This window comes from Accipiter gentilis, chromosome 28, assembly GCF_929443795.1.
Source record: "Accipiter gentilis chromosome 28, bAccGen1.1, whole genome shotgun sequence".
NCBI classification, from domain to species: domain Eukaryota; kingdom Metazoa; phylum Chordata; class Aves; order Accipitriformes; family Accipitridae; genus Astur; species Astur gentilis.
In genome coordinates, this window is record NC_064907.1 from 4,152,260 (window position 1) to 4,173,128 (window position 20,869).

Here is a 20,869-nt window from a genome sequence, read left to right on the forward strand (position 1 = left end):
TCACACCACCAACCATACACACACACACACACACACACACCCCGATCTTTAATCGCCTCACCCAGACCTCCGCATCAAAAACTTTAAAGTTGTTAGAGCGAGATACAAAGACTTGGTTTGCGTGGGAAATTAGCCCGAGCCGCAGCTTTTTGATCCAGCCTGCGCCTGCCGGCTGCGGCGAAGCAGGGGCGGACCCGGCGCGGGGGGGGGGGGGGGAGCAAAGCACCGGCGCGCAGTTCACCCTCCCGCACAGATCCTTCGCAACCCGTATTTCTCACGTAAGCGGGCTTGGTCCGGCTTGGTCTTCAACCGAAAGCGGCGGCCCCGGCCCCCCCCCCCCCCCCGCCGGCGCACGGCCGAAGGGCCCTGCCCGCCCCCCACCCCGCGCAGGCCCGGGCGGCCGCCGGCGCTCCCCTACCTCTCTCGTCCTCGTCGATGCGCAGCGCCATGGAGATGCACTCGAAGGCCCGCTTGTGGCAGGCCCGCACCGTCTCGGGCGCCCCGCCGGGCTCGGGCGCGTCGCCGGCCCCGGCCCTGCTGCCCTTGGCGGCCATGAGGGCGCCGCGGGAGAGGCGCTCGCAGAGCCAGGCGAAGAGCAGCCCGAGCTGGAAGGCGACGAAGCGGAGCAGGGCGAAGGCGGCGAAGAGCGGGTACGAGAAGTAGTACAGGTTCCGCTTGTGGGGGGACGCCGCCGCCGCCGCCGCCCCCGCCGGCGGCACGGGGGGGGCCGGCCCGGGCGGCGAGGAGGGCGAGGCCGCGGCGGCCGGGGGCGCGGAGCTGGAGCCGGCTGAGCCCTTCTTTTTCCCTCTGCCGCCCGGAGAATTCATTCACCGCCGTCGCCATAACCCGCTGCCAGGGAGTGACAACAACCGGCCATGGCGGCGGCGGCGGCGACGCCCCTTTCGCGCGGCTCCGGGGGGGGCGGGGGGAGGGAGTGCGCAGCCGCCCCCGCCCCGCGCCGCCGTCGCGGACGGGCCGCAGCGACAATAGGAGGCGGGGACGGCGCGGCGGGGCGCCTACAGCTCCCGGCGTGCCCCGGGGCGGCGGGAGGAGCGCGCGGTGCCGGGGCGGAAGAGGCGGCCGGGCCTCGGCGGGGAGGGAGCTCCGCGTCCCCCGCCAGCGCCGCGGCGGGACGGCGCCCGCCCGCCCGCCGCAGCCGTTTGCCAGGGGGGGACGAGGAGGCTGCGCGGAGCCTTCCTCCTCTCCGAAGCCCTCGGCCGCCGGCCCGCCCGCCGCGGGAGAACGTGCTGCCGTGCTTTGCCCGCTCCGCGCCGCTGTAACCGAAAGGACAGACTGTCTCCTCGCACGGAGGAAACTGGTGTAATTGAGTATACTTCATGGATACGTCATTTGGGGAAAAAAAACCCAAGCCACCTTCGTTCTTTTTCCACCCTCGTTATTTTATCACTGCATATAAAAATACAGAATTTTATCAGCACGTAACATAAGAATATACAACATAAAAAATAACTACTCGCGACCTAGAACCATTATTAGAACGACACCGTAAACCTGTCAGAGCTGAAAAAAGAATATGCAGTGAGGTTCATTAAGTATTGCTCTTCTGTACTTGGCAAGAAGGATGATGTAATTCTGTTGCGAAAACATCACAAAGTACTTTCAGTCTACTCACAACTGGAAAAAGTTCAGTATCTAATAGGAAGGGTTTTTGACTGTACCTAACTGTCCTTTAAAAAACCCAAACTCTCTTGTTTGCCGATCTGAAAAATTTAACAAGTTTTGGAATACCAAGGAAACTCCAGAAACTTCAAGCAGTGTTAATATCATGGAGTCAAGTGAAATAAACATGTGACAGCAGATTACCACCCACCTACAGTCTCCATTATCCATCTGCTATCCTAAGTATCATCCCATTCCTGGGCAAAATAGTAGAAAAGCCGGTGAAGGAATAAGTTTTTATTAATAAATAAAAGGACAAATTGAATGGCCATGGCCATAGGAAGACGATGAGTCTCAAACAATCCTGACCACTAAATCTATTCAGTTACTTTTACTTTAAAAAAGTATTTAGAATCCCACCTTTGTAAGCCACCTGACTATGCCATGGCAATAAAATATAGACCCATGCACTAGGAAACAGTGCACCTGTTAGGGGAATACAGCTTGCTAAGCCAAAACACAGCTGCAGAAGTAGGCAACAGTCAGGAATTGTAAGCAAATGGTAACGCTTTTAGTGAGAACCCGCAGAATCAATTCACTATTGCGGCAATTAAATATTGCAGTGATCTGCAAGCTGAATCACCCTACCCTCCTATATTAAGCAGGCTCTAGCATTCATTGGGACCTGTCTGTGAACTAGTCTAATTAATAATCTGGCATAACATTAGCGCAGTTTTTTCTTAAAAAAAAAAAGCCTAAAAAAACCCACAAAACACAAAACAAAAAAACAAATCAGAGCAATGGATAGCTTTCTGCTGGCTTAGTGAGATGTCCTGGCTCAGCAAGGGTTCTGATGAATAGCAGAAAAGGGTGGGGGAAGAAGTGAACAACATGAGTGAAACTCATGTTTTCTGGAGTGACCAATTGTTAGATCAGCTCAGCCACCTGATTTGAATTCGCCCTGAAGATTGAGGACTCAAAATACAGGAGGTACAATGTGGTATCTCAGTGATATGTTTTGGAATCAGAGCAGACAAGCATCCAATTCCTATGACTGTGGAAGGTGCAACGACCCTGATGCCACAATTTACCACTGCACAAAAGGTGCAGTTAGGAAACCTTTTCTCGCTCCCAACATGACATCATTGCAAAAATTGAATATAATAGAAAATGTATAAATGGGGAAACAGGGGGCTTGGCGTAAAAGGATTTTCTTTTCCTGTGGTATAGCCATTGCTACAACAAATTCAGGTATTTTAAATGCAATTCTCTAAAATCATTGCTAGAACACAAGGAAAAGTGAGAAGAGAGCCTCAGAACAGAATGAGCAGCTCACACCTCTTCACCCTCACCTGTTTCACATTAAGAATTTATTTGTATTCCTGTTTTGTTTAAGTTTTAGAAAAAAATCTCAGGATTTTGCCTTCTGTGTTTTCACTGAGCCTCCTTGACACCGGCTAAGGTTGCCAGCAGTAGGGACTCAAATTGACACAAAGACAGCATGCGGTTCTACTGCAATTCCAAGTTCTTCAGTTGAGTATCAAATCTGTAACTGACTACACCACCATTTTTAAGCCTGCTTATCACGCTGATAACACTGTTAGTTCTGTAAACGTTATTTCAAATTCACTGATGTAAACATGCTTCGTCATTACTATTAAGTATTAGATGATTACATCAGAGCATAATCTAATGAGAGCATGGCATTTTCTGTTTTCTCCATGTCACTGATCTTTTAAAAGCATCAGCTAGATCATTCATATGCATTGTCATCACTGCAGCAAGAAGACAGAAAAAGGAATAGACATGTTGTTATAAAACAACAACAAAGTTTATTTAAAAAAAAAAAAAATAGAGACTACAGGAATGTAACTGCTTTCTCAACCCAAAAAGATAAAAAGGTTCTAAAGGCCCATTTAATCTACTAGCACAAATGTTACCAGACACAGAATTTAATTCCTAATAAAAAAAACCAAAACCCTGAAGAGATTAGGCATAGATGTTCAAACATTGGTGCAATTCATAACAGTACAACCAAAGAAGCAGTAAATTTTTCATTTCTTGATAGTTTCAAGTCAAGACAGGATGATTAAAGCTGATACCTAGAGAAAGCTGGGCAGCTGCATTTTTCATAACGCAACTGGGCAAAATTAATGGCCAACAGTCATTGTTCTGCAAACCGTACACAGCTCTGAAGGGTTACTTCACTAACAGAGCCACCTTTTCAGTTCAAAGTTAGCTTCAGCAAAGTCACTTTGCATAAACGTCCCAGTGAACTCCCCAGACGTCAGACTGCATTGATTGTCAGTAGATTTCCATACCACAGAATTTTCAAGGGCCAGTGTTCGTCAAAGGCGTCTTTGGAGAACAGGAACATCTCGCCAGTTTTAGTCCCGGCAGGACACCTACAAGCGGAAGTACCTGCCCGCTCCCCCACGACTGCCCTTAGCCAAGGCTCCTCCGGCTGCACCTCAAAACGGTTAACAGACGTCAGGCCAGAGCCTCTGCATCACTTCAGTGAGGAAAATGACTCTTTAAAAAAAAAAAAAAGCTTCAGTCAGCGCTGCTTAGCGTAACGCCAGCCACCTCACCGACCGGCAGCCCCTCAGCCGCTCTCTAGCGCTTCAAGAACCGCCGCGCGTCTCGCACCGCCCGCGCCCACCGGCCAATGGGAAGGGCGCTGAGGAGGGAGAAGGCCCCGCCCAGGGATGACATCATTCGCCGGCCGCTCGAACTCGCCATCTATTTTCCCCCTCTCCGCAGGCTGGCTCTCAGGGATGGGCGGGGTCTCGCCCTGCGCAGGCGCAGTTTGCCGGGGTGCGGCGGCAGCAGCGCGACCGTTTCACTTACGTCAAAACAATTTACGACAGCGGCAGCGGCTCGGGTTGCTGTGGAGAGGCTCTCGGTGTCCCGCCATAGTATCGGTCTCCCGCCCCGCCGAGCCCCGCACCTACCGGCGGGTGAGAGCGGCTGGGGGGGTGTCGTCTCTTCCCCGCGGGTCGGTTGGGGTATGGCCCGGGCCGCCCCCCGGTGGCGCCCGCACGTGGCCCGCGGTGCGGCGGGGCCCCTGCCCGGCCCGGCCCGGCCCGGCCCGGGGGGGGTCCCGGGGCACTGGCGCTGTAGCGTAACCTGGCGCGGCGGGCAGGGAAGGCAGGCTGGCAGGCAGCCAGCTAGGGAGGGGGTGTCTTCGCCTTCCCGCGGGTGCTCCCGGCCGGGCAGGGGAGCGGGCCGCCGCTGGGACTCTTGTTTTGAATGACAAATGCCGTATTTTCTAACCCCGGTGCTGTTTTCTTCCGCGGACGTCACGCGAACCTTAAGGCGCTTCTCGATGCTGCGTGCGGGAAAAACGGGTACAAGTTTGGCGGGGGGAGCACAGAGCCACTCCGTTTGCTCTCTAGTAATTGTGCCTTAGTGACCGAATGATGCAATATCAAGTCAGCTAACACTGGTCTTCATCTCAGCCTGCTGACCAATTTTTTTATTGCTTTCCAAGATTACTGTACTTCCAGCAAATTCCACTTTTCAAATCATGGAGGCAGAACAGATTATGGAGGGACAGCCGCAGGTATTGCAAGAAATGTTTTATGTGCATAACACTACATGTGTGAAAGGACCATTTTCACTTTGCTGACTGTGTGTTATTTTACAGGTTCCAGAAAATCCCCATTCTGAATACGGTCTCACTGAAAATGTAGAGGTAACAAAGATTTTGTTGCTGTAAAGTACAGTGGAAGTCACATTCCTGATCAAGGGGAAAAATGTTGAGTCTCGAGTCATAACTGGTTGTTAATACATTTTCTGTTGTGTTGCTTCCGTTATACTAAATGGTACTGAAGTAAATAGTGAACCTTTTAATGAGGTGGAGTTTTTTGGAAGTATCCTATGATTGTTATCTATTCCATTGCTATCTATTTTATATATATGTATCTCTCTATATAATATATTATGCCACAAAAAGCCAGCCAGAATGTTATTACAGGGAGGGGAACAGGAGGAGTTGATGGCATTTCTATAGACGTATCAAAGGGAGGGATTGTTAGAAATACCGGATCAGAATAAACCAAGCTTTCTTTAATTATGCTGAGAAAGAGTAGCCACAATCCATTCTCTCTGCTCTTGGTAATGGTGTGGGTTAGAATAATAACTCTATGACATGTATTTACTATTCTGTATTAAAGAAATGCCTTCATTCTCTCTCCATTATAAGATCCTACTCTATGCTAAGCTTTTGCAGAAACTTTTCTTAAACATCCTTTGTGACTCATCTCCCTGATAGCTGCTTGTCTGTATGCCTCAGCTTCCACTACAGAACCATAATGCATAGTATATGTTGGTTCCGTATAGGTAGACTCATGTATGTTGCATTGAATACGTTTGGTTTACTAGCAGTGGTAGGGTATCCTTTTTTAATTACAGTTAATGGTGTAAGATGATTCAGCACTTTCTGACCAAAAGGCACCTGGAAACATTTTGCATGTGTTTTCTTTAAAGTGTCCATCTATACTTTAGTAGAGCACAGTCTCAAAGTGCTTGACTTTTAATAGTACCCTTTGTCAGACTTCACCTGAATTTCTTGTGCTTTTAGCATTTTGTGTTAGAAGTGCGTGCATACAGGAATCATTTAATTGAGACCACTATTGTTAGTAGTCACTCCTGTTGCAGTGGTGTGGAATTTAAATCTGTGAATTCAAAAGCAGAAATAAAAATGATAGAGATTGGGTCTCTTCTGTTTTAGAAAACTCACGACTTCCTGACATTGTTTCCCCAAAATAATTTAACAGAAAGCTCCTCTGGATTAGGTTTTTGTGCAAGGAAAAATATGCACTTGAATTCTTAAAAGGTGTAATAAAGTTATTGCTAGTGAATTGCAGAGAGATGGGTACTTTGTTTGCACTCACTCTTCAAAGTAGATGTGGCTGCTATTACCAATGTTCATTCTTTTTTTTTTTTTTTTTTTTTTTTTTTTTTCCCCTACTTCAGAGGATAGTAGAAAATGAGAAAATAAATGCAGAGAAAACATCAAAGCAGAAGGTGGATCTTCAGTCGTTACCCACACGTGCCTACTTGGATCAGACGGTTGTACCTATCTTGCTACAGGGACTGGCTGTTCTGGCAAAAGAGAGGTAAGATGCCTCAATGTTCCTTTTGTTCTTAGGAAGAAAGTAGGTCTCAAACTTGGGTGGTATGTCACCTTTTCAGACCTTGCACCCCAGATGTGGTTTTGCTAGTTTTTTTAGTTGTAAGAAAGTCATTAGAGCAGGTTTATGAACCTATGAATTACTATGACCACGCAGGACATGTTCTTCACTTAAGTGCATATGCTGTGATAAGAGTTATTTATTGAATACCCAATGAGGTATGCTACTGCGAAGGTTTTGGAGGGAAAAATGTTTGTGGGTTTTTTTACTAATTTTATCACATAATTCACCTTATAGAAACAAAGCAAGAAGTTGTTCTAGTTTTGAACAAGATTTTTGTAGTGTGGAATTGTAAAGAGTTCTGTTTGCCATTTAAAAGAAAGACCAGACAGACACATCAGGTCTGACATGCATCTTTGTCGGAGATTAAAACACTTTCTAAAGGATGGGGCAGACCCTGCGCTGTCAACCCAGTAAGAAGCAAACTGGTAGTTTATCCTTTGAGTAAAGGTGATGCTGTCAAGGTGCCCAAAATCTCTTATTAGTCAATGTAGAAGAGTATTCTTCAATAATAGCAAACAGGTTTTCATCTTATCCAAATTAATTTCTAGCCTTTTGGTGTATCCGAACTATTGGTGAGTTATACTGCATGTAAGCATTTCTCAATTTTGCCGAAATAACATTATCAAAAGCTGGTATCGATGACCATAATCGCATCACAGTACCTACAGCCAGAACAACCATTAACGGTGTCTTAACCTCAGAAGGAGTTGTGAATTTGAACTGCATTGTACAGACAGCTAATTAGGCAAAAGTGCATCGAGGAAGGTACACCCTGTGTGTACACCTGAGCAGTGTGCAGATCTTCAGTTGACACCTGTGGGAGTTCTACTGCAGACTGAATGTAAAACACAGCCTGAGGTGGGTGGATACCCCACACTTACAGTCTGGATACTTGTGTTACAGACAAACTTTTTTTTTTTTTTTTTTTTTTTTAAACCTTTGTTCACTATGGATGGAGCTGTTCTTTGTGGGGGCTCATCACAGGAGTGAAACTGGAACATCGATAGAAGAGGTTGGGGAATGTATAGGAAAAAAAAATAACAGTATTAAATTTCCAAGGTCAAATTGGCATTCAGTTGAGCATATTAAAACCTCAGAGGTGAAAAAGCTGAACTACAGGCTCTGCTGTATAATCTTCTGCTTAAAATTGAACTGGAAAGTAACTAATGGATGCTGATTTCTTTTTCTAAGAAATATAGAGATGTTCAGGGAACAGTCCAGCACATCTGATGACTATGCCTGGAATTCAGTAGAAATTACTATCCAGGATAGTAAGCATATGGATAAATTACATATTTAGGAGGAGTTAACACAACTTTTGTCAGGTCTTGCAAGTCTCTTGGAGCTCACTGAAGGAGTCAGTGAGCACACGTAAACAGGAATCCAAATGATACAGTCTTTAAATTTCCAAAAGGTTTCTGGCACAGTCATTCATAAAAGCTTTTAGAGAGAGTTAGCTGCTGTGGGATTAAAGGAAAAGCCTTTATATGGACAAGGAACTGACTGGAAGATATGAGAGAGAGTAGAAGCAAATGGTGAATTTTCATGGTGAAATGAGCTCAACACTAGAATCCTGGAAAGGATCATTTATAACAATTTGAAGAAGTGCCTGAGAAAATTTATTAATGATACTGAGTTTTACAGAATAAGATTGGGGGGTTTTTTGTGTTTTGTTTTCTGTTTGGTTTTTTTTAAGTTGATCAGTTATAAGTAATTGTACAGGAACTTCATAAACTTGATGTGAAACTATGGAAGACTGCTATGAAAAATTTAAAATATGACAAAAAGTGAAAGATTGAATACCAATAAACAGAAAATGATGCACCTAGGAGGGTAATAAATACCCTAATGCAAGTGACAAGATGATAGATTCTGAGTTGACAATTACCCCTGTGAAAAAAAGTCTTTAAACTGTTAAATGTATATGTCAGTGCATTGCTCAATCAAAAACAAACTCTGAATGGTAGGACTTAGAAATTGAAGGGGTAAAAACAAGCATAATGTCACTATTTAAATTTATAATGTTCTTGTATTTTTAATATTGTGTGTAATTCCAATTCCTGTTTTCTGGTAGAATGTGAAAAATTAAGAAGAGTGACAAGGTGGTCAGAAGAATGTACTGCTATCTGTTTATGAAGTGACTGAATAGATGATACCTAGAAAAGAGACCTCTGTGAGAGAATATATTAGGAGTCTGTTCAGTCATCATCAGATGATGAATTGGGATGTGTTGTTTATTATCTCTTGTGATACAGTAATCTAATTAAGCAACGCAGGTAGTAAATTCATAATGAACAAAAGGAAGCGATCCTTCACAGGTCACATAATTAAGCTATATAATTTTTTGCCTCAGGTTGAGGACATTAACATTTTATTTGGGCTCAGGGGGCAACTGGTCAAAGTTGTAGAGGAATCCACCCACGACTATTAAAGGTGCTAGCTCAGAAAACTTGTATGTGCTTGGAAGCCAACAGGATGGTGCAGAGAAGTATCTCTGCACACTTCTTCCTTTTTTTTTTTTTTAATGTTCTTTATAGGCATATTTGCTCAATGCCAGACCTTTGGTCTGACCCAGTGTGAAATAAGTAAGTTTGTCATGTATTCTGTGGACAGAATCCAGATTAGCAGGATTCATGTACTGTGGCTGGAGGAGCTTTTTAAAAAAAACTTACAGACTAAGGCCAGTGATCAAAAGTGTTTATTATTGACTACTAGCAATTTACAGCACTTCTCAGGCTTGAAGTTTTTGTTGACATTTTGTTGTGTTCATACAAGTTGCCAGAAACCATGAAAACGGCTCTAAGCACAAAGCTACTCAATAACCATTTGATGAAAATGAAGCAAGAAAGCACTGACAGATTTTTTTACTTTATATAGCATGAGTTAAAGAGATAGGCAAATGCATGTAACTTCCAATGATGTACATACAGTACTTATGTTTACAGATTATAGCCTAGTTCTAGGTATGTAACTGTTCTAGCAATTTAGTAACATTGAACCAAGGGTGACTAAGACTCCTTATTAAAAACTTTCTTATCGGACATAAGCTGGAAACTTACAGAGTAACTCTAGGTAGTTGGTCATCCCTAAATCAATGCTTAGAAGTGTTTCCGAGGAGTTATGTTGCTTTTAAGGGAAGGTGATTAGTTCTTCAGCTACCTAATTTAATATTAAAAAAAATAATTGGTTTTGATTTACTTTTTTTTCTTTACAGACCGCCAAATCCCATTGAATTTCTAGCAGCATATCTTTTAAAAAACAAGTCACAATTTGAGGACCGAAATTAACTCCATAAAAATGATGACAATTTGGCTGCTAGACTGAAATGCTCATTTGCCGCAATTTGTTTTCTGCTGTAAAAATCCTTTGGAACCATGATGTTGTCTTTCTTAATCGCACAGTTTGCTTTACCGTTTGAGTTATTTAATAAAGAACACTTTACATTTAATTTGTTCACTTGTTTTAAACTAGCTATTAAGAGACTTTCAAAATAAAGTACTGAAACTGCACTGCTGGATGAAAGTCTGAGTACTTCCATGTGGCTACATCACCTGAAAGCATGAAACAAAGGGGAACAATTTATTATGGGAATCACATGGGTGATAATGTATATAACTTAATTGGATTTCATATAGCACCCTCCATGTGCAACACGCCTAGACAGAAAGCAAACAAATAAAGAGCAGTTAGAATTTATTGTGAGGAAGTAATAAGTACGAGTGATGAGTGGCATTCCTCATGGGTGGTGGGTATTGGGACTGGTGCTGTTTAACATCTTTGTCGGCAACATGGACAATGGGATTGAGTGCACCCTCAGCAAGTTGCTGACAACACCGAGCTGTGTGGTGCGGTCAGTGTGCTGGAGGGAAGGGATGCCATCCAGAGGGACCTTGACAGGCTTGAGAGGTGGGCCCATGTGAACCTCATGAAGTTCAAGAAGGCCAAGTGCAAGGTCCTGCAGGTGGGTTGGGGCAATCCCAAGCACAAATACAGGCTCGGCAATGAGTGGATTGAGAGCAGCCCTGAGGAGAAGGACTCGGGCGTATTAGTGGATGAAAAACTGAATATGAGCCAGCAATGTGCACTTGCAGCCCAGAAAGCCAGTCACATCCTGAGCTGCATCAAAAGCATGGCCAGCAGGTTGAGGGAGATAATTCTCCCCCTGTACTCCACTCTCCTTAGATCCCACGTGGAGCACTGTGTTCATCTGTGGGGCCCCCATCATAACAATGACATGGACTTGTTGGAGCGAGTCCAGAGGAGGGCCACAGATGATCAGGGGCCTGGAGCACCTCCCCTATGAGGACAGGCTGAGAGGGTTGGGGTTGTTCAGCCTGGAGAAGAAAAGGCTCTGGTGAGATCTTATAGTGGCCTTTCAGTACTTAAAGGGGGCCTACAGGAAAGATGGGAAGGGACTATTTAAGAGGGAGTCTAGTGATAGGAAAAGGATAATGGTTTCAAACTGAAAGAGGGTAGATTTACATTAGATATTAGGAAGAGATTCTTCACTGTGAGGGTGGTGAGGCACTGGAACAGGTTGCCCAGAGAGGTTGTGGCTGCCCCATCCCTGGAAGTGTTCAAGGCCGGGTTGGATGGGGCTTTGAGCAACCTGGTCTAGTGGAAGGTGTCCCTGCTCATGCCAAGGTGGGTTGGAACTAGATGATCTTTAAGATCCCTTCCAACCCAAACCATTCTGTGATTCTATTCTGTGAAGTAGCAGAAAAGTTGCTTCAGAACATCAGGAAATGGGTTTAGTTAAACAATTAGATTCAGCAGCTGAAAAGATCACCTGCAGACAGTGTCCAACATTTCAGATATTTACATTAATGAGGTGTGCTCTTCAGCATTTGTCATTGATCTCCTGTGACTGGTGTGCTGGATTTAACTGAAACACACAATAAAGCTTGAAGAGACTTGTAAAGGTTCTGTAATTCAATTCTCTGTATTGCTACCTGTCCTGGGTTCAGCTGGGATAGAGTTAATTTTTACAGGAACCTGGGAGGTGGGGGTATAGCCGGGGCAGCTGACCTGAACTAGCCAAGGAGCTATTCCATACCCTGTGCCATCATGCTCAGTATATAAATGGGGAGCGGGCCGGGGGGTGGTCTCGGTTTTTTGGTGGGGGAAGTGGCGGAGCATCAGGTCCCGGGTGGTGAGCAGTTGCACTGTGCATCACTCTTTTTGTATACTTTTTCATTAGTACCGTTGTTGTTGTTGTAATCTCTTTGTGTTTGTCCCAGTAAACTGCCTTTATCTCAACCCTCGAGGTTCCAGTTTCTTTTTTCTTTTTCTCTCCTCCGTCTCCTCCCCATCCCACCGGAGGGGGGCGGAGGAGTCAGCGAGCGGCTGCGTGGTCCTTTGTTACCGGCCGGGCTGAAACCACGACACCACCCCTAGCTGGAGCATTCTTTCAGTGTCAAAGATAGAATCAGAGTATCTTGAGTTGGAAGGGACCCATAAGGATCATCAAGTCCAACTCCCAGCTCCTTACAGGACTACATAAAACTGAACCATATGACTAAGAGCATCATCCAGATGCTCCTTGAACTCTTGACAGGCTTGGTGCCATGACCACTTCCCTGGGGAGCCTGTTCCAGTGACTGACCACCCTCTCACTGAAGAACCTTTTCCTAATGTCCAAGACAGTCCTAATCTACACAGTAAAATAGCAAGTATTCTGATTTTTTTTTCCTTTGGGTTTACTAACACCTCTTCCCTGCACCCGCCCCACCATTCTTAACATCTTTTTCTGACCCCTTGTTTATTTTTCCTGTAATCTCAGTAGGGGTAGAGGCCACAGACCTCATGGGTACAATATAAGAAGCCGCAACAGAAGACTGGGGATTGGAAGAAAAAGCTAGAATTAAGACAGTAAACAATATGTTGTGAAAAAATACTAGCAAAGCTCTGAAAACAGGAATATGGTAGCTGGAGAACTGGATTGCTAGGTAATTGGCAATGGGTACAAGGACTAGACACACCCCTCAGAATTCCTATTTTTGTTTTCTGAAACTTGTAACAAGGAGCATTATCAATGTTGCTCACTAGCACTGGATACTGGAATCTAGATTAAGCATAGCCCAGTTTTTAATAGACCAGGAGAATGACCATAATTTATTTGACAGTCACAGAAATGGTAAACTTGGCTTCCAACAGTTGCTCAATTAATCAAAATCCTAAATTTTTATTCAAATAAACTTCGATATTGCCATTTTACCATTCCCATCTCCATTCTGTATTTCTTAGCTAATTCCTTTAATATAGCAAGCAGTTAAAACCTTGTAAATTAAATTCTTTGCTGCAAGGGTTGGGGTTTTTCCTGTGTGACATTAAAGGCTGCCTAACTTTTCAGTAATTATGCATAAATTAACAAAAAAAAGAGACTTAGGACTCTCATTTGACTTGCTCCTGCAATGACTTAAAGACATCCACTATATTTGCAGTATATTAGGTGGCCCACTGCACAAATGATATTTTCCCGTAGTTCTCTGACATCTAGATTACTTTCCTATGGTAATCTTAAGATTTTTGTTTGTTTGTTTTAACTTGTTTTAACAGCTTTTCTTCTTTAATAGCTTAGATACATGGGTGTAAGAGTGGCCAGAAGATAGATCCTTCAAAGGAGAAAACTTCAATTTTCATTTCTCTGCTAAATTGCAGGGGCTGGAATGAGATCTGGCTGTTATTCCTAGTAGGAAGGCTCTCAGTATTTTACATTATTTCACAATATGCCAAGAGGGAAACATTGAATTAGTGTATTCCAAGAGCGGCAAGATTAGGGAACAAAAAAAATTGAAAGAAACCTGCAAACCCAAACCCAAGCCTAAAAAGCTCCATTTTAGAAAATGCAAAGAAATTGTGGAATGAGATTACTAATTATATTGCATTGTGGTGAACACAGTCTCCATCAAACACTAACACTTAAAAAAGACACTGAAAGGATTTTAACAACAGTGTTTTGACTTTCTGGAATGAATAATAAAATTTAAGTGAAGACAAGGAGACACCATGAAGACTTGGTATTGCTATTTTTATTGCTAAAGCGGCATTCCAAGGTTTCATCCATAGGTGACAACATCACAAGATTGTAAGAATTGTTACACGTGGGGGATGGGGAGAACAAAAAAATCTATGCTGATCCCCAATTTCTATGTCGAGAATTTGTGTGAGACCATACAAAAAGAAGCAGCTCAACTCTTAATCTTCCTTAGACAGAGCAATTGTCCTGTAATGTATCACCATGCCTGAATTCAGAATACCATCAGATTTCTCAGCTTACAGTAACACCCTCAAAGCAGCTACACAAAAGCTTGTAAACATGCTGGGTTTCTGACAGCTCTCGCATCAACCTACAACCTTAAAGTATGAGTACCAGTCCTAAGGCGAGCTGTCCCTGCCAGCAGCATGCCACCGACGCAGCTGTTGGTGCCACCCTTTGGTATACAGTGTCACTTGCTGTTGTCTTCCCATCTAAGCTAGTTCAAGAGAATGAAAAAGTCATGTTCACAAGGTGATGATGTTAGAAGATTTACTACAGCTGTTTTTCTAGGCAGCTCCCTCCAAGTAAATAAGTTGAAATGTTACTAGCAGCAGTGAACTCACCAGCTCTAAGAAATAAATGTTAGTGATTCTTGCAAAGGCATGACAAGTCAATAAGAAAAGTGCAACCATATTCCTTTACTTATTAAATTGGCTTCACCAATTGGGATCTGCTGCATCAAGAATACTCTGTAATGGGAAAAAGATAGCAAGTTACTATCATCTGGATAATCAGATCATATCTGAATAATCCAGTTCTCAAAGTTAGGGAAGTAATGATAAAGTCCAAATTATCAAAGCATTTACTTGTTTTAAACTCTCCCCACCACAAAACAATGAAAATTCTGTGAAGAGACTTTGACAGGCACTTGCTATCCCCATTTAATCCAGAAAGAAAGAAGTACTATTTTTCCACAGGAAACACCAGTTCTGAGGGCTTCAAGGAAAATGTATTTAATTTTGAAGTACAAATTAAAACCCAAGTGATTTTACATTTATAAAAATGAGGAACTCATCAATAAAATGGAGAACAGATGTAAGGGGCTACAAGTTATTAATAGATGTAGAATAAAAGCTTTAAGAAATAATTGAAAATGGCAACCTTAGACAGGCCCCTGCTAAGTAGCTGAAAGCCACTGTCTCTTGATTCTTGAACAACTATTTTTCAGTTTTCTCCACACTACTGTAGCTGAGTCAGTATATGCTCTGAAGGGCAGTAAAATTCGGCAGAAAATAAAACGGAATGCCTGGTTAATACCACAGCACACCTTCCAAGATGACTATTTTAGATCCAATATCCAGAAGTTACTATTCAGTAACTGTGAAAGAATTATATGTGACTCATACACAGTATTTTGAAGTCTGCCTTTTTAAATGCTTCCACCGAGAATATTATCTTTTTACCTTGAAGGGGACAGTGACAGAAGAAAGGATTTCCCACTAAAAGCAATTCTGATCAAAGGGTTCTAAATCTTCATATTCTCAAGCCTGTTACCACCTAAAAATAAAGTTTGACTTGCCAAATCTTTTTTTGCATCTCCAATTTATCAGGGACTTTCTCCAAAATCAGTACAGGTCTTTGAGCTATCCATTTTATTTTCTGAGGTGCTGTCACTATGGTAAATGCAGTCTGATCAAAAGAACTTCTCTCTCCCCATCAGACTTTCTAGAAATAAAAGAGCTGCTTTCAAACAAATGAAAAATGTGAAAAATTCTGAAAGATACAAGCAGTTGAAACCAGTAGATTGGAAAGGAAATATATGAGAAGAATCCCTATGCCTACCATGCTTGATAGAATACAGGTTTTGATTTATTCTTATCATTGTACTAATTACATAACAAATTATTCTTAGCCAAGCCTTAGCTTGTGTTCCCTATTCTATTTCATAGTCAGAATTCTTTTTAAGAGTGACTACATAGCCTAGATCACAGAAGTACAGAATGCCAGCTGCTACAGAAAGAGGCATGATGAAAACAGTATCAGCAACGCTTCTGCTAATGTTGCCTATCCAAATACAGTTTTAAGCGAGGACTCAAAATATAAATGCTGTGTGAATAATTATGGAGTAGTTTACAGCAGTACTAGTGCAACACTGACTAGGAATGTGTCATGTTCTTCTTCCCAACGTGCTTTTCTCTCTCAAGTTTGCTTTGCAATTGTGCATAATAAACCAGTTTTCTGAGAGGAGCCTAAACTGATAAAAGGCTGCTGGGTAGTTGAGAAGTATCTCCTGGAGAGCACATGGCCTTCTTTTCTCTCTGGTGTACACTGATGTATTTACATGATTTTATCTTAGATGCTATTACTTTATATAGGAACTGGAGGTATTTCCCTTGTAAGGACTATGCAGTTTGGAGGGACCTCCTTTTAACAGTAGAAGGAAAGACTGCTAGGAACAGCAGGTTTCTCAGATGCAGAATGACAGTTCATAAACAGAAAAAGCCTAGAGTAACAGTGAACAGCTTCCTGAGAAGGGAGGAGACAGGAAGTGGACAATGTGAAAAGCACGATAGGAAAGAAGGCAAAATAAACCACATGCAAGAGGACAACGAGAGCAAAAACCAAGAAAGCAACAGACCTTGAAAGCTGGGCCAGCTGAAGACATGTGCCACCCATGCTGGGCACAGGATGTTACTCCAGGAAAACACTGCACGCTAAGGGCACACTAACTGGCAAGTCACTCTTGCCACAATCTGCCTTCATGCTTTTCTTCCAGGTAAGGAACAAACTGTCAACAGACATACATGTGTAGCAGTGCTCTGTGCTTCAAGGGTACGCTGACTGGGGGATTGTCCACGCATTGTGTGAACTCTCCCCTGCACATCAGAGAAAAATGACTGAAATAATAGCTCTGAACAGTTAAGTGCTCCTGTTACTTCTCCCTGCACAAACAGTACTTGGAAGCATTACAGACAAAGCAGGAGGATCTCCCAACGTAACCCATGCTTCACAGCCTTCAGCTGAAAGCTCAGCCAAGTTTCTCAGCCTGTGGCTAGAACCTTTCCATACCTCTATGCCCTGAGCACCAGGAAGCCCAGCACCGCCATCTTCTATTTAACTGAAGAGCTGCCTGCTTTTCTGTTTCTGCCTACGTTATGTGGTACTGAGGGAGCGCACCAGCCCTTAAACAGAGAAACAATCCATGATCAGTGTGATGGAGAAAGACTTAACTGCAAGGTTCAAGCAAACAATTTATTTGAACTTCACTTACAGATTTAACATGCCACTATTGCAGGTTTTACAGATACAAAGGAGGAATGCACTATTGCAATTTTTAAGGGAAGAGTAGTACACTATTACAACCACAAGCACACGTGTTTACAAACTTAAAGCATAAACAATATTCACTTACCCCTCCAGGTAAGGGCTCTCAATCCCAGGGAAGCTACCTTGACCGGTGTCCCAATCAAGGTGTGGGGGGGAAGGGTTTCCTTCATAAGCCAACTGTATAGTTGGAGAAGTGACTCCCTCAGTTCCAACCTGAATCTTAAGAGTTTTTATCCCCCGACTTGTGGAACGGTGTGTATGACCATGTCTGAGTGGATTATGATATATGCCTAAATGGATTATATATATCTGAGTGGAGTTTCCCCTTATCTTTCCTTTGCTGGTCTGTGATTGTTTGAATACACAAGGTTGTAATTTGAAACTGAAGCTGAAGCTCTCCAGTTTTGGGGTTTTTTTTAACCTTACTTCCTCAGGAAACTGAACAGTGGTTGGATTGAGACTCAGGGCATACTATTTGTTAAGGGATTTCAAGGCTCAGTTCAGGTTTTGGTTCTTTGAATGGCACAGCCACCGCCCTGTTTAGTTTAGGGTTTGTCAAACAGCCCAGGGCGAAGTTGTCTACACAGTTCCCTGTGAGTAGTCTCTGCAGAGAGATGGGCCTCAAGGCAATCCAAGGCTGGGTCGCTTTTGTAACCCCCTATTGAGTCACCTGTGTGCACTACACATGGTGAAACTCATTTGTGAACTATGAGCTGGACAATCCACACAATCAGGAGGTGACAGAAGTTTAAAAAGAGGAACCATAAATCACTAAACGCTGCTCAGTGGTATTATGTCCACCTGTGATGCGGAACAGAGAAAAAAATCCTCGTCACCCTTGCCAGTGGAAACAGCAGAAATTTCCCCTGTAGTACTGTGGATGACAAGCTTTGGCAGGAACAGGCAGAAACTGAGGAGGATGTGCTCCAGTTTCACTGGGCTCTGGATTGAGTGCTAGTTGATAACAGAGAAGGACAGAGATTCACTGGAAAACAGGCTGCCACGGTGTTTGTGGCATGTGTCACAATCTAAGGATTAGCAAAAAAGCCTGTGCTTTCTGTGGCTGCTAACACTGAGCTGCAGTTGTTCCTCTGCATCTATATGGATGCTTTGTTCACATTACATAAAGTAAAAACTTAATCCAAATCTATGCCTAATCCAGGTGAGAAAAAACTACCCATGAGGAAAGAAAGGTTAATAAGGAAAGCAAGGGAGAAAGAAACTTAAAAATGAAGCATAAGGAGAAAAGGGATCCAGCACAAGAGGTATACAGCAAAAACAATAAAATAAATATATTTAAGAAATTTTAAAAGGCAAGCTGAAGAAGAAAAAAACACTACATAAAGAAAGGTGGTAAACCCAGAAGAAAATACTTATAAAATGTTTCTACTCATTAAGCCATCTAGATTACCACTTGGAAGTTCTTATATTTTCATTGGAGGGGAAGCACTTAGAGGAGATGAAAGCTCTTCCTCTAAATGGTAGAAAGGAATACCAGATAATTAAAAATTATTTTAACTTCCAGTTCACCTAAGATGTTCCTCCTAGCAGCCTCCTCTAACTGTTCTTGGTGGATTCTGGGACAATGGTGCATCAGAAACTTGAACTACACGCTGGCATGACCTTTCTTGTAAGTATATCATCACAACATTTATTTTTCCCCATGGAGTAGAATTTATCCTCTGCTGCATTTAGTTAACTTTATTGAGTGATTAGTAGTCAGTTCAGGAACTATTCCCAGTACTGAAGTTTATGTAAAAGATTTGAGAATTATAAATGGGTAATCGCAACTGCCAATACAGTTTTATGTTAAAGCAGTCAGGCAGGATAGTTCTTCCAGTCTAGGCAGCAGTTATAATCCACATCAACCTTTTTCAACACTTGTAAAATACTTGTAAAATAACAATGGAATACTATAAGGATAGATAGAGCAGTGAAGGCTACATAAAACACTAGACATTTGCTGGGATAGTTGGGCCCCATTTTCTCATGACAACCTATTACAAATATTATTAATTGGAGACTCCAGTCCTTATTGCCCCTCAGCTGTATTGGGAGGCCAGTGTCATGGGTGCAGAGGATCCTCACTGATAAAAATTACATCGGCCATATCTCTGCAACACGAGCCTTTTTGATCTTCAAGACGTACTGCAAACAATACTTTTGTGTCCCCCCCCCCCCCCGTTTCCTTTGTTTTACTGTTAAAAAAAACAACAAAAGCTCTGTATTCTGCATGCATTTATAACTGGCTGGAGTTTTCGAAGAATAAAATGACATAAAGGGGGAGGACAGCGGTTCCTGACCTGGCCCATACGTTCTCCACCTCACAACAGCATCAGTCAGCCTTAATGGCTGCAGCCCCTCATCTCTCCTGTTGTGGCTTCCCTCTCTCCTGGTTGCATGTCATACGTCAGTGGCTAAAATTGCTTTTTCCCCTCCCCCCTTTTGTACTGGCCACACTCCCCTTTCCAGTTCTGCCTTATTAGCTATTTTGAGCTATGCCTGATGTCTCCAAGTCTGCAGTCCATTTAATTAAAGGGGTGGGGAAGGATTAAGGTGAGAAGAATTGGAGACTTCTACACAGATGTACTCCCGCCGCATGCCACGGTACCGAAGACATAACGGCACGGGCAGGAACTGTGCTAGCTCAGAAAGGAGCAGCTCCAGCCCAGCAAACTCCGTTCTCTCAGCCCGAAACCGTTGCCTTAGGGAAACGATGCTCTGCCCCTCGAGCCCTCACAAGCCGAACTGCTCCCGCAGCCCGTGCCGGGCACGGGGGGAGCGGAGGCGGCACCATGTTCTCCTCACAGCAAGGGGGCAACCCCAGGCACCAGAAAGCGCCGCTTCGTCCCCGAGAAGGCCGCCCACCCTCACCTCCTCCCCCGGCCCCTGAGGCAGGGGCCCGCCACGCCACGCCGCGCCAGAGAGGGGGAGCTCCGGCAGCCGGCCGCGCTTCCGCGCCCCTTACCCCGCTCCCTGCCCCGCTGAGGCGGCGGGGCCGGGGACGCGGAGAGGGCCCGGCGGCCGCGCGCCCCCAACGGCGGCGGCGGCGCCACGAGAGCGCAACCGCCACCAGCCTCCGCGACCCGGGGCGGGGGGGGGCGGGGGGGGGGGTGCGCTGCGGAGCGGGGCGGAGCTCCCCCCCGCCCCCCCGGCCCCGCTCGCCCCCTCCCCCCGCCCCGCACCGGCCTCCCCTCATCTGACCTGCGCTCGTAATCTTCCCTGCCACCACGGAGACACAGCCCGGCCAATCAGCGGGGCCAGAAACGATCGCCACGGCAACGCGGCCGGCGAATCCGAGGGGAACTCTCCCTCCCAACCCCGCCTTCCTGCCCCCTCCCCCACGAGGCGGCGCCGCTCCATTCCGGGCTTGTCAAAGCGGTGGGCGGGAACGGCGAGGGAGGGCGGCCAATGGCGGCGAGGCTTTTGCTTTCGTGCCCAATGGGGGAGCGGCGCCAGTGCGGCCCCTAGTCCACGGGAGCCGCGCCGGGCCAAACCCAGTCGCTGCCGCGGCCTTCTTCTCTTCGCTCCCCCGCCCCCCACCTGCCAGCGCGGAGTTGGCGGCGGCGGCGGTGGCCTCGGCCTCGGGCTTTGTCCCCGCGTCCCCCCTCCGCGCCCCCCCCCGCGGGGCGACCGCCTGCGGCCGAGCTCGGCACCGCGCCCCCGGCCCGCGCCGCCCCGCCCGCCGCCTCCGCGCGCCCCCCTCCCGCTCGCCGCCCGCCCGCCCGCCCGGAGGCGCCAC

The 20,869-nt window shown here is 45.0% G+C and overlaps 2 protein-coding genes across 8 annotated transcripts in view; one reads left to right on the forward strand and one right to left on the reverse strand.

Annotated features, from left to right (window-relative positions):
- Positions 1-928, reverse strand: part of SPAST (spastin) — a 35,168-nt gene extending 34,240 nt beyond the window's left edge. For 5 of the 7 annotated variants that reach the window (XM_049831034.1, XM_049831033.1, XM_049831030.1 and 2 more), the window contains exon 1: positions 419-928. In XM_049831034.1, the coding sequence (XP_049686991.1) occupies positions 419-827 (409 nt within the window). In that variant the 5' untranslated portion in view covers positions 828-928. The remainder of the gene's footprint in view (positions 1-418) is intronic. The other 2 variants (XM_049831032.1, XM_049831031.1) reach the window with 1 other exon arrangement.
- A 3,484-nt stretch (positions 929-4,412) lies between these two features.
- On the forward strand, positions 4,413-10,269 carry DPY30 (dpy-30 histone methyltransferase complex regulatory subunit). The gene is made up of 5 exons (XM_049831045.1): positions 4,413-4,580; positions 5,114-5,185; positions 5,270-5,317; positions 6,601-6,743; positions 10,036-10,269. Exons 2-5 carry the CDS (start codon positions 5,150-5,152, stop codon positions 10,106-10,108), a joined length of 300 nt encoding a protein of 99 aa, XP_049687002.1. The 5' UTR covers positions 4,413-4,580; positions 5,114-5,149; the 3' UTR covers positions 10,109-10,269.
- Positions 10,270-20,869: the final 10,600 nt, after the last annotated feature.

Excerpts from the sequence above, each read along its gene's own strand:
- DPY30 (XM_049831045.1), top strand. The coding sequence starts at position 5,150 with ATGGAGGCAGAACAGATTATGGAGGGACAGCCGCAG. Across the intron at positions 5,186-5,269 it reads TTATGGAGGGACAGCCGCAG|GTTCCAGAAAATCCCCATTC; the intron begins GTATTGCAAGAA and ends GTTATTTTACAG. Across the intron at positions 5,318-6,600 it reads GTCTCACTGAAAATGTAGAG|AGGATAGTAGAAAATGAGAA; the intron begins GTAACAAAGATT and ends CCCCTACTTCAG.